Genomic DNA, 12,448 nt, shown 5'->3' with positions numbered 1-12,448 from the left:
CAATGACCTTTTATTCTCTAGTTGACCTTTTCTCTTTGACCCTGTAGTTGGAGCAGATGCTGGAGGGCAGTGCGGTGAGGGCCCAGAAGCAGCTGGTGTTGTTAGACAGGGAGGATGGCCCACCACCCCAGGGCACTGTGGAGAGGCTCAACATGAGGAGCTGGATCTCCAGACACCTGCACCTCTCCTGCCCATGCAGGGTCTACTACAAGAGGAGCCTGCCCAAACTGGTATGCACAGGCACGCACGCAAACACACACATCTGATCTGCCAAAACTGCACAATCAGACACCACCCATAACCAAGTTAGAATTGCCAGATAACCCCACTGTTATTTCTAGTGTCCAACCACTCAGGAAGCAGTGCGTTAAGCTCTTCTGATTGTCTGTCTCTCCTCTGCAGATAGAGATGTACCTTCTTGTGTTCCAAAAGACAGCTGACCGCCATTCAGACTTTTCACGTCTGCCCAGGGTGCTGACCGGAAATGCCATCGCCCTCATATGGGGGAGGAGGAGACAGGTACGACCCAATGACACCTGATCTCTGACTTCTACATCACTGACATCATTAAGCACTATATATAGTCAATAGTCATTTCTGTGAAGTCATACCATGATGCACTCAAATCACTGACTGCTTCCACATGTAATTTCTCGCTCTTTTAATTTTATCTTGTTCTCATGTCTCTCCTCTCTCTGCTCCTTCTGTTTGTGCTGTTTTTGTGTTTTGTTCAGGAGATGTTTCAAGGTTGGTTCCTCTTGTCTCTCTCTCTCTTGTGTTTTCTTAAATGCCTTGAACTATGTGTCTTGTTCCCCTTGTGAAGTGGTGTGGTACTAGTGTTGACATATGTGGTGATGTAAAACATGATGCCAACTTGGCAGTTACAATCACTAACAGTGCACATAAGTGGAGATGAGTCTGTTGTGTGAAACCATTTCAAAACATCTGCACTGCAATCTGTTTTTACACCTGCCAGATACAGGGAACGCTGCAGAGACTGGTTAGTCATCAGAACCACCAACATGATGAAAGCCGAGACATTACGTCAATCCACATTCCTTTAAGTTTGATGAGGGAGTCTTTCTCGTTCTGCTCTGAATGAGGCAGGGATCCCTGTGGACCTGGTGGGTGGCGTTTCCATTGGCTCCCTGATGGGGGCGCTGTACCCAGAGGACCACAGCCGCATGTGAAAGAGGGCATGAGAGTGGGCCATGGTGAGAAGAACCACAACACCTCATCTAGTCTCTTTCTCAGTTTTTCTTTCCTCAATTCGTTGCGTCCTCCGTCCTCGCCTCCTTCTCAAAATGCATTGGAAGAAAAAGTCAAAGGCGAGGGAGATTGGATATTTTTGTCCAAAATACCTTGAAAAGGAGGCAAGGAGGGAGGATGCAAGGAATCCAGGAAAGACAAATGTAGAAATATGAATTTGATCTTCACTCAAACTTTAACTGTCGCCTATTGGCAAGTGTTAACATTTTGGCCAGAATGGTCTAAGAAGTCTTGTGACTTCAATGGGACAAAGTGATCAAATTAAAGGTGAATTATAAGGGTTCTCATCGATTTGTTCGCAGTCTTTTTGATGGTATGTTGCAGGACATGACATCAGATTTTAAAAAGGTGTTGGACCTGACCTACCCCATCACTTCTACGTTCCCTGGCGCTGACTTCAACTCCAGCATTTACAGTGTTCAAGGGCAAGCAGATTGGTGAGGACGAGACACCTTCACAGCACAGCTGGAGTCAGTCTTGGGACTAACTGGCAGAGAAAGTGAATGTGAGCCTCTCTCACAGCGCTGTACAGGTGCTGTGTGAACCAAAATATATTTTATTAATACACCTTTAATGGCTTGTGATAATTTGCAATTAATTTCTATGACTTGATATTGGGTTCATATCAGAGTGAAAGTTTGTTTACTAAGAATATACAAGCCATTTTTTACATAATTACTTAGGATGTGTCCCAAATTGTAATCTGTTCCCTATTTAGTGCACTGTTTTTGCTCTTTTCAGAAGTAGTGCACTGTTTTTTAATTTTTTACCTTTATTTAACTAGGCAAGTCAGTTAAGAACAAATTCTTATTTTCAATGACAGCCTAGGAACAGTGGGTTAACTACCTGTTCAGGGGCAGAATGACAGATTTGTACCTTGTCAGCTCGGGGGTTTGAACTTGCAACCTTCCGATTACTAGTCCGACGCTCTAACCACTAGGCTACCCTGCCGCCCCCGTAAGGAATAGGGTGTCATTTGGGACGCAACAACAGGACACTGGAGGTATGAGCACAGTTCAGCTGTCAGGGCTCTCCCTCTTACTCTAGACCTCCTCCTTAGTCAAAAGTGTGAAAAGGATTTAAAGGATTGCCGGAGATTAGCTACATTGTGTGTGAGAATGATGTGTGTGTGCAGGAGGTGGGTTACCAGCATGGCAACACTGTGTTCGATGTGTGGATTCACAGTGGAGTGGTGGAGATCATGCTGTAGGACCACCACCAGGAGGAGTCTAGTAACACACACAGCAACAACAATGTGAGGGAGGAAGTATCAGGGAGGGAGTATCAGGGAGGGAGAGAGTATCAGGGAGGGAGAGAGTATCAGGGAGGGAGAGAGTATCAGGGAGGGAGAGAGTATCAGGGAGTGAGAGGATCAGGGAGTGAGTGAGGGAGAGGATCAGGGAGTGAGGGAGTGAGGGAGAGGATCAGGGAGGGAGTATTAAAATTGAGAAAAGCCTTACTCACTATTAGAGATGGAATGGCAGACATTTACAGAGTTTTGATGATACTGTTTTTAATGGAGTGCTCCATACCTGTATATGACTAGACATTGTAAAATTGTGTATTTTAATGCGATTGTTCTGAATGATTTCTGTATGAAGCCCCTATTCAAATATACCTGTGCACTGTCTGTCCCATGTGTCCTGCAGGGACCTGTGACCTGTCCCAACGCCTCCTTCACTGACCTGGCTGAGATCGTGTCCCGCATCGAGCTGGCAAAACCTGCTCTGGTAGACGATGAGGCTGCTGATCTTATCTGCACATAGAGCAGCAGAGTGCTGTGGAGGTCATGGAGGTCCAACAGGCATCAAGGTGTAGGCAACAACAAGACCACAATACCAAATGACCTCTGAGACCTAAGCTATTTGGCAACAAAAGTGCCATCCTGTTTTCACAACCTCACTGAAACATTTTCACAACTTTGTAAAAAGTATTTTATTTTGCCAGCTGGGAAGAGGCTGCGAGCCAGTAGCTAGTTAGCTGTTTACTTTTCTGTTGCCATCACAGCTGGAGTAGTTTAATATTTATGTTTTTAGTGCCGCTCTGCTAGCTTTTGACCCACCTCTCCTCTCTCTTTCATGGGATTGGCTCGCTGCCTCCAGTACATTGCTGTCCTGGGGAAAATAAAATATCATTTTATTTTTGTCTTCCTCCTTCCTTGTTATTGTTGAACATTGTTCGGGCTCTGTGAGATGGGTTGTGTTTATGCTGCCACAGACCAGAGCCACGGAAGTGGTTAGTTAAATGATGATGAATATGCAGCTATGACTAGAGTGGCATTTTGTTACAGTTCCTGTACTTACACTTCTCCTTCCCTCTCGTTCTCCTTCCTTCCTCCCTCCGGTTGTACTTGTACCTCACTCTTTTATTACCCCTATCAACTCTCTTCTTCTCACTACCTTCCTTTCTTCCCTTCCCTCTTTCCATTCTTCCATATGTCAGAGCAGTCCGACTACCCCACAGACTAATAGCAGGAGGCGGTGGGGAGTGCCTACTCAGACACTGAGCTATCCAATCACTACAGCGAACACACCGCTAAGGGGGAGGAGACTGCTGACACAGTGCAGTGAAGCTTTGAATGTCGATGTTTCTTCTTGGTTTATCTCGGTATTGCATCACTTTCTCTCTCCTTTGAGACTAAAGCCTGAGATCAGCCTTATGACCTAACCACTGTAGCCCCACCTCTTCCTCAGGATGAAGATCTGCTGGACAGGGGGTGCAAACGTCGCCATCCTCGCCGAGGCATTCGTGGGGGGAGGGGTAAAATGTGAACTACAGTGCGTAGGCTGATTCTATATGGTGCTTATTTGCAGGCACATCCAAGACAGCTGTAAAACACAGCTGATTTGACTAATGAATCATTAGCCTTTACTTACCTCTAGAACTAGCTTAATAGATGTACTCACATGACATTAATAAGCCAATCAATGCAGTATATATTTTTTCATGTGTGTTTATCCATGCAGTGCAGTATAAAGCAGTGCCTTTATCGCAGCTAAATGTTGATGCTAGCACCAGAAGCCTTGCATTGTGTTGTAGTAAATGGAACGTCTCTATCGTACAGATCCCATGTGGTTGTAGGAGTGTGTCCTAAATAGCACCCTATTCACTTCAGTGCATTATGTAGGGGATAGGAAGCCACGAGAGACGCAACCTGTCTAAAGTCTGAAAGAAGCAAAGAGGCAGCATGTGTTGTGTGTGAGAGCATGTCAGAACCGGAAGGAGGATGTATCATGACTGTGTTAGTGTGGCATTTCTCTAACGGTTGGCGAAGTTGATACTACTGTAGGGTCAATGTATGGTCAGCCTCACAGTTCTGGATAGGGTCCGATTCAAAGGTACCATTCATGTGGTACAATAAACAAGGGCATATTGAATGAATTAGCTACATGGAAAGTGCTGTTGGATAATGATTGACTACAGTGAAACAATTAAAGATATATGAATGTGGTGCCACGTTTTACAAAATGCATACATATATGCTCAGTGAATGCAACAACGCTTTTTGTGACTTACTGAACTAAACTGGACAACTTGACCATTTCAACATTTCAAGCTGCTCAATGGTGCCTTTTCTGTTGACTGACTATTACATGCTGATTAGTTCCATTTTAATGTTGAGCACAGTTTGCCAATCACCCTGTAAAGCAATGAAGGACTCGTGTACTATTAAGAGTTGCTTCTGTCAATTGTTACCAGATAATGTTTTTGATAATCCAGTGCATAACACTACTCACTAATAATAAACTACTATTGGTTAGTTGAGTGTTGATTTTATATCTCTCTATTTCTCTCTGGGACTAAACACCTCCCTCTGCAACTGGATCCTGAACTTCATGACGGGCCACCCCCAGGTGGTAAGTGTAGGTAACAACACATCTGCCACGCTGCCCCGTCAACACGGGGGGCCCCTCAGGGGTGCATGCTCAGTCCCCTCCTGTACTCCCTGTTCACCCATGACTGCATGGCCAAGCACAACTCCAACACCATCATTAAGTTTGCCAACAACATAACAGTGGTAGGCCTGATCACCGACAACGACGAGACAGCCTATAGAGAGGAGGTCAGACCTGGCCATGTGATGCCTGGACAACAACCTCTCCCTCATTGTGATCAAGACAAAGGAGATGATTGTGGACTACAGGAAAAGGAGGACCGAGCACGTCCCCCATTCTCATCGACGGGGCTGTAGTGGAGCAGGTTGAGAGCTTCAAGTTCCTTGGTGTCCACATCAACAACAAACTAGAATGGTCCAAACACACCAAGACAGTCGTGAAGAGGGTACGACAACGCCTATTCCCCCTCAGGAGACTGAAAAGATTTGGCATGGATCCTGAGATCCTCAAAGTTCTACAGCTGCACCATCGAGAGCATCCTGACTGGTTGCATCACCGCCTGGTATAGCAACTGCTCAGCCTGCAACCACAAGGCACTACAGAGGGTAATGCGTACGGTCCAGTACATCACTGGGGCCGAGCTTCCTGCCATCCAGTACCTCTATACAGGGCAGTGTCAGAGGAAGGCCCTAAAAATTGCCAAAGACTCCAGCCACCCTAGTCATAGTCTGTTCTCTCTGCTACTGCATGGCAAGCGGTACTGGAGTGCCAAGTCTAGTTCCAAAAGGCTCCTTAAAGCTTCTACCCCCAAGCCATAAGACTCCTGACTCCTTATCAAATGGCTACCCAGATGATTTGCATTGTCCCCCCCCCCCAACCTCATTTTTACGCTGCTGCTCTCTGTTTATTATCCATGCATAGTCACCTCTACCTACATGTACAAATGACTTCGACTAACCTGTGCCCCTGCACATTGACTCTGTACCGGTACCTCCTATATATAGCCTTGCAACTGTTGTTTTATTGTTGCTCCTTAATTATTTGTTATTTTTAACTTATTTTATTATTATTTATTTATTTTTACTTTATTTTATTTTTGTAAATACTTTAACACACATGTTTATTAACTGCATTGTTGGTTAAGGTCTTGTAAGTAAGCATTTCACTGTAAGGTCTACAAATAACATTTGATTTGATTTGATCTTTGTCCTGATAGGGAGGGAATTTGTTTAAGCTGGCCCGTGGCACTGGGTGGGTGAAGTTTGCACCAGGTTCAAAGTGATTCCCTTCTTTTGGTAACCTGGTTGCCTCCCTGGCATGAGCCGGCTGCCCTGTTCAAAGCCGATGGTGATGTCAGCTCAAAACAAAGAGAGGTATGTTCACGCAAGTGGAGAAATGAGTTAGAATTCAAAGGTTTTCACATGCCATTGATAAACATGCACATAAAACTTTATCTGTTGACCTTCTGCCTCCCTCCCTCCCAGCCATATGTTATATGTTTCTGAATGAGTCGTCCTTCTGCCTCCCTCCCTCCCAGCCATATGTTATATGTTTCTGAATGAGGCGTCCTTCTGCCTCCCTCCCTCCCAGCCATATGTTATATGTTTCTGAATGAGTCGTCCTTCTGCCTCCCTCCCTCCCAGCCATATGATATATGTTTCTGAATGAGTCGTCCTTCTGCCTCCCTCCCTCCCAGCCATATGATATATGTTTCTGAATGAGCCGTCCTTCTGCCTCCCTCCCTCCCAGCCATATGTTATATGTTTCTGAATGAGGCGTCCTTCTGCCTCCCTCCCTCCCTCCCAGCCATATGTTATATGTTTCTGAATGAGCCGTCCTTCTGCCTCCCTCCCTCCCAGCCATATGATATATGTTTCTGAATGAGCCGTCCTTCTGCCTCCCTCCCTCCCAGCCATATGTTATATGTTTCTGAATGAGGCGTCCTTCTGCCTCCCTCCCTCCCAGCCATATGTTGTATGTTTCTGAATGAGTCGTCCTTCTGCCTCCCTCCCTCCCAGCCATATGTTATATGTTTCTGAATGAGTCGTCCTTCTGCCTCCCTCCCTCCCAGCCATATGTTATATGTTTCTGAATGAGGCGTCCTTCTGCCTCCCTCCCTCCCAGCCATATGTTGTATGTTTCTGAATGAGTCGTCCTTCTGCCTCCCTCCCTCCCAGCCATATGTTATATGTTTCTGAATGAGGCGTCCTTCTGCCTCCCTCCCTCCCTCCCAGCCATATGTTATATGTTTCTGAATGAGTCGTCCTTCTGCCTCCCTCCCTCCCAGCCATATGTTATATGTTTCTGAATGAGGCGTCCTTCTGCCTCCCTCCCTCCCTCCCAGCCATATGTTATATGTTTCTGAATGAGGCGTCCTTCTGCCTCCCTCCCTCCCAGCCATATGTTGTATGTTTCTGAATGAGTCGTCCTTCTGCCTCCCTCCCTCCCAGCCATATGTTATATGTTTCTGAATGAGGCGTCCTTCTGCCTCCCTCCCTCCCAGCCATATGATATATGTTTCTGAATGAGTCGTCCTTCTGCCTCCCTCCCTCCCAGCCATATGTTATATGTTTCTGAATGAGTCGTCCTTCTGCCTCCCTCCCTCCCAGCCATATGATATATGTTTCTAAAAGAGCCGTCATGCTGCCTCTGTGGTGGCGCAGATACTAGTTTGATTTGAACAAGGCGTTACGCCATCACTGGTTTAGACCGGTCACGTGCCGGGCCATAGTCTGGTGCACCACAGTTCAGTTTAATCAAACTACCCCATTGTGTGTGTACACATGCTCTGTTCTCTGGTTGGTGGGACCTGTGATTATATCTGATGGGACAATACAGAGAGGCCTCTCTGTCAGAACTGAGTGAAGAAGAGCCCTGACGGTCAACTGAAAAGCTGGAACCAGCACACCGACGTCCTCAGACTGCTGTAAAACACACCTTAAACATGAAAGACTTCCCTCACTACAGACAGGGATACTATTACACACACACACACACACACACACACACACACACACACACACACACACACACACACACACACACACACACACACACACACACACACACACACACACACACACACACACACACACACACACACACACACACACACACTTGCATGCTGCGTGGGCTGCCCTGTATGTCTGGGTTCCTCCGTAATAGTGAGGGATTCACTGGGATTGGAGATGCTGCATTTCTCATCAAGTGTACTGGAAAAATATGTTATCTCCCCTGATTTGGCCTGAGTAGACTTCAAAAACACACTGAAACCACTTTATAGGTCCAATGGAGCTGTTATGAAATAGGTCCAATGGAGCTGTTATGAAATAGGTCCAATGCAGCTGTTATGAAATACTTTCTGGGTAACAATTAAGTACCTTACTGTGATTGCTTTTTAATTAAAATGGTCAAAAAGAAACAAACAATTTCTCAAGCAATAATTTTGCTAGGACTGTCTGGGAGTGGTCTCAGAAATTAGATTTGGAACTCTTTCTTATTGATCTATTCAGGCAGGCTTAAACTCCGAACTCCGTCCCACCAAAACAGGCTGAAATTTCATGCAGCCTTTTCAAACAGGTCTTACATTAAAAGGTCATTATTCACAATTTCACAGTATTATTAACCTTTTAGAGTGTGGAAATGTTTTGAAAACACAGGAAAATCACATTTCTGACTGCACTGGGCCTTCAAGATTCAACGAAGCAGTTTGTATTATTCTTGTCCATTTCAGTTCTACTGATAGTATCTACTGTTGGTTGGGTAGGCAGACATGATTGACAGGAGGCTCAATTTGGATCAGACAGTTCGAGCCTTTCTCTGTCTCGATTCAGTTTTGAAATCAGTGTCTCCTATATCTTACATCTGTAATGCAATGTAGGCTGCGATTCCATTCCTCCAGATACAGACTTCTTCTCCATTTCCCTTTAGGGGGAGACATTGTGCCACATAGTGATAGTCCTGAGTGGGGGGAGGGACGGGGAGAGAGAAAGAGAACGAGATGAGGATGTGTAAAGAGCTTGTTTTTTTCCTATTATAGTGGACACAAGCAGGTTGGTGTAATGTGAGGATAAATCGGGCACTGCCGAAGGAGAGGTTTTTTACACGTGTATCACAGTGATGTGTGGTAATGAGGTTTTTCACACTCGTCTCCCCAGGGACGAGGGGAATTTGATGAGGATCTGATGGGGAAATTGGGTCAGAAAGAAGAGGGAGGGAGGGAAAAGGGGAGGAAGAGATGGAGAGCAAGCAGAGCGGATGACCTAGACAGGATCAATATGTCAGAGGAAAGAAATCAGAGGGTGAAACGTGAAGGTATTAAAACAGCCAACTGAACAGTCAGTTATGGGAAAATGGGGGTTTGGGGGTCCATGCTTCATGGTCAGACATTTCTCTCTCAGGCACAGACTTTTTGAACTGGGACACAGATGACTTAAACAGGTAGGTGGGTCACTTTCAAGGCTTCAGGTATTTTAATACCTCATTCTGACGCATGAAGACACATATCGAAACACAGACCCATTCACCCTCAATCACTCACCTCCTACACAGACATTGTCACTTACAGTATGTCCATATGTTTACATGCAGGTCAACTCCCACACACCTCCTTCTCTATATTAGTCTCACTCACATAATCGCCTATGCACCATATTCTGTTCAGTTTAAACCAAACCATTTTTGTTTTGAAGGTAATTAATAGGTTTTTAATTTCAGTCTAAATGTTGGTCATTTTTCTTGGTTTAATTGGGGTGTTGATTATTTTACTACTATGTGCTTCAATCTTTCTCGTTTAATCACAGCCATTGTTTGTGTGTAATTAGTTTGTATCTGTTCTATGTCCTACTGTAGTTCCCCTTCTCAGGAGTTTGAATGGGGGAAGTATTTTTCCTAACAAAATGAGTTTTGATTAAACAATGTGCCAATTTTCCGGCGTACACGTCTGTACAGATTCAGTTTGGCATAGAGGAACTATGTCACTGCCTACGTCACTACCTTGTTTCCCACATCCCCCAGACACAAAATAGTAGCTAGCAAGATGGTGATCATGATGGAGGTTATTTTATAACTGTGCATTTTGCAAGTGCCTAGTTGCATCAGCTATCTTCACTTAAACCACCTCAGGTTTTGCCTGCAAACTTTTTTTGAATCGTGATGTTCTGGCATGTCTGCCTCATGATTTGCAGGGGGAGTTGTCTGTCTGAAGTGGACCCTCTCCGGAAATGCTTTTCTTCCTCTTTTCGAAGTTACCAAGAAAGTCTGTCATTAATCCCAGACCCCAGTCACTGCTTTTGCCAAGAGTTTGAGTTTTCTGAAACTAGCTATCACTAAAAGGGGAAAAATAATCTAGATAACTAACTTGATTCTTCTTACATGTACTACTAAGGTTAAATTATTGGATCGGCATAAACATGGGCGAGAGAGAGTTTCCTTCAACCATATTTTTGTACCAGTCTCTGCACTATTCCTTTTAAATCCAAATCACATTGAGATTGACTTTAGAATTTAAACCTAACCTACAGTATGACCTGACCCATCATCGTATGTATTACTGGCCCCCCAGTTGCAAGAAGTGACACCCCCAAAAAATACACACAAAAACAACATACAACAAAAATGTCTCCTAGCCTCCTACGCTTTCTGTCCATAACACTAAACTAAACATGTAACTCAATAATATAAAAATGAAACAGAAATATTTTTATACAACTAAAACAATATAAAAATGAGCAAATCAGGTCTAAAAACAAACTGAAACAGTCACACCCTGGTCTGTTTCACCTGTCTTTGTGCTTGTCTCCACCCCCTCCAGGTGTCGCCCGTCTTCCCTATTATCCCCTGTGTATTTATACCTGTGTTCTCTGTTTTTCTGTTGCCAGTTTGTTTTGTTTAGTGAAACCTACCAGCTTTTGTTCCCCTGCTCCTGTCTGTTCTTGCTCCTGTTTTCTAGTCCTTCCCGGTTTTGACCTTTCTGCCTGCCCTGACCCTGAACCTGCCTGCCGTTCTATATCTTGCCCCACCTCACTGGATGATTGACCTCTTCCTGCCCTGACCCTGAGACTGCCTGCCATTCTGGACCTTTTTGCACCCTTCCTGGATAACTGACCTCTGCCTGGCTTTGACCTGTCGTTTGCCTGCCCCTGTACTAGAAATAAACTTTTGTTTCTTCAACACATCTGGGTCATACCTGATAGAAACTAAACTGAATTTCAAAGAAAAAAGAAACAAAGAAAATAGTAGAAAGAAAACATACGCCTCCCGAGTGGTGTAGCTGGCTTCCAGGTTAAGCGGGTGGGTGTTAAGAAGCGGCGCATTGCGGGTCATGTTTCGGAGGACGCATGACTCGACCTTCGTCTCTCCTGAACCCGTTGGGGAGTTGTAGCGATGAGACAAGATCGCAATTGGAGAGAAAAAGGGGGTAAAAAAATAAATATACATTCTAGTAAATAATATAAAACCCCAAAACTATAAAAAACCTTGGCGTATGCACTTGCCTGCACGTGTTTGTTAGCACACTTACTCAGGGGAGGATTAGATGTGACATTTCAAAAAATGCAGACTGAACGCATCTCTTCAAGGAGCTTTGAGTGAAATTGAGCCTAGGCCCAGAGTTAAGGTCGGCTGGGAAACTCACTTCATCTCATCTGTAAGATCTAAACATTGTCCTCTGACAGTTCATCTGGCAATCTGCCTGCAGACTTCTGTGCAGTAAGACTCTCTCTCCCAGTGTCTTGTTGTGTCCCAAATAACACCCTATTCCAAAGTATTGCACTATGCAGGGAATAGGATGCCATTTGGGACAAAGTCTTATTGTCTGTATTAGTGATAACATGACACCAATATCCCATCACTTGACAGATACCAGAAGGAATCAGTGTTGTGACAAAAGCTGATTGCAATGTTTTCTTCTGAGAGGATGGGTGTATTGATTTGCCTGTTTGCCTCAAGACAGAGTCCATTCATCTATAATAGTGCATGGTTCTGTAGATGGGTGTAGCTTGTTCTGCTGCTCTTGAGGTTCCCATTTGTCTGCAGAGTTCAATACTTCACTTCCATTAGATGAACATGTTGTGGATTAGACAGCGCTTGACTTGTGGCAGGAGCTCACCGGAGCTGAGTACCGGCACCTCAAATGTTCTACTGCTTGAGCTCCTGTTCATCTTAGAATATTAGTTCAAAAGTATTGTGGAGCTACTAAATATAAACAGTACTGGCACCCAAAATGATTTCCATAACCTATTTCAGTCCAAGTCAAGCACTGAGATTGGATTAGTTGGCAGCGGCCATATCTGTATATATATATATATATTACAACATCAGCTTTAAAATCATTACTGATTATT

General features: G+C 44.6%; 1 protein-coding gene across 1 annotated transcript in view; it reads left to right on the top strand.

Annotated features, from left to right (window-relative positions):
• The window catches only part of LOC112219940 (NMDA receptor synaptonuclear signaling and neuronal migration factor-like), a 109,482-nt gene that overhangs the window by 16,142 nt on the left and 80,892 nt on the right, over positions 1-12,448 (top strand). The window contains exons 9-12 of the mRNA XM_042302820.1: positions 48-230; positions 403-519; positions 2,919-2,999; positions 9,263-9,302. Of these exons, the coding sequence (XP_042158754.1) occupies positions 48-230; positions 403-519; positions 2,919-2,999; positions 9,263-9,302 (421 nt within the window). The remainder of the gene's footprint in view (positions 1-47; positions 231-402; positions 520-2,918; positions 3,000-9,262; positions 9,303-12,448) is intronic.

The sequence above is a fragment of the Oncorhynchus tshawytscha genome, linkage group LG20 (genome assembly GCF_018296145.1).
Source record: "Oncorhynchus tshawytscha isolate Ot180627B linkage group LG20, Otsh_v2.0, whole genome shotgun sequence".
Taxonomy (NCBI): Eukaryota; Metazoa; Chordata; class Actinopteri; order Salmoniformes; family Salmonidae; genus Oncorhynchus; species Oncorhynchus tshawytscha.
Note: the sequence above shows the minus strand (reverse complement) of the source record. Positions and strands in the feature narration are given on the sequence as shown.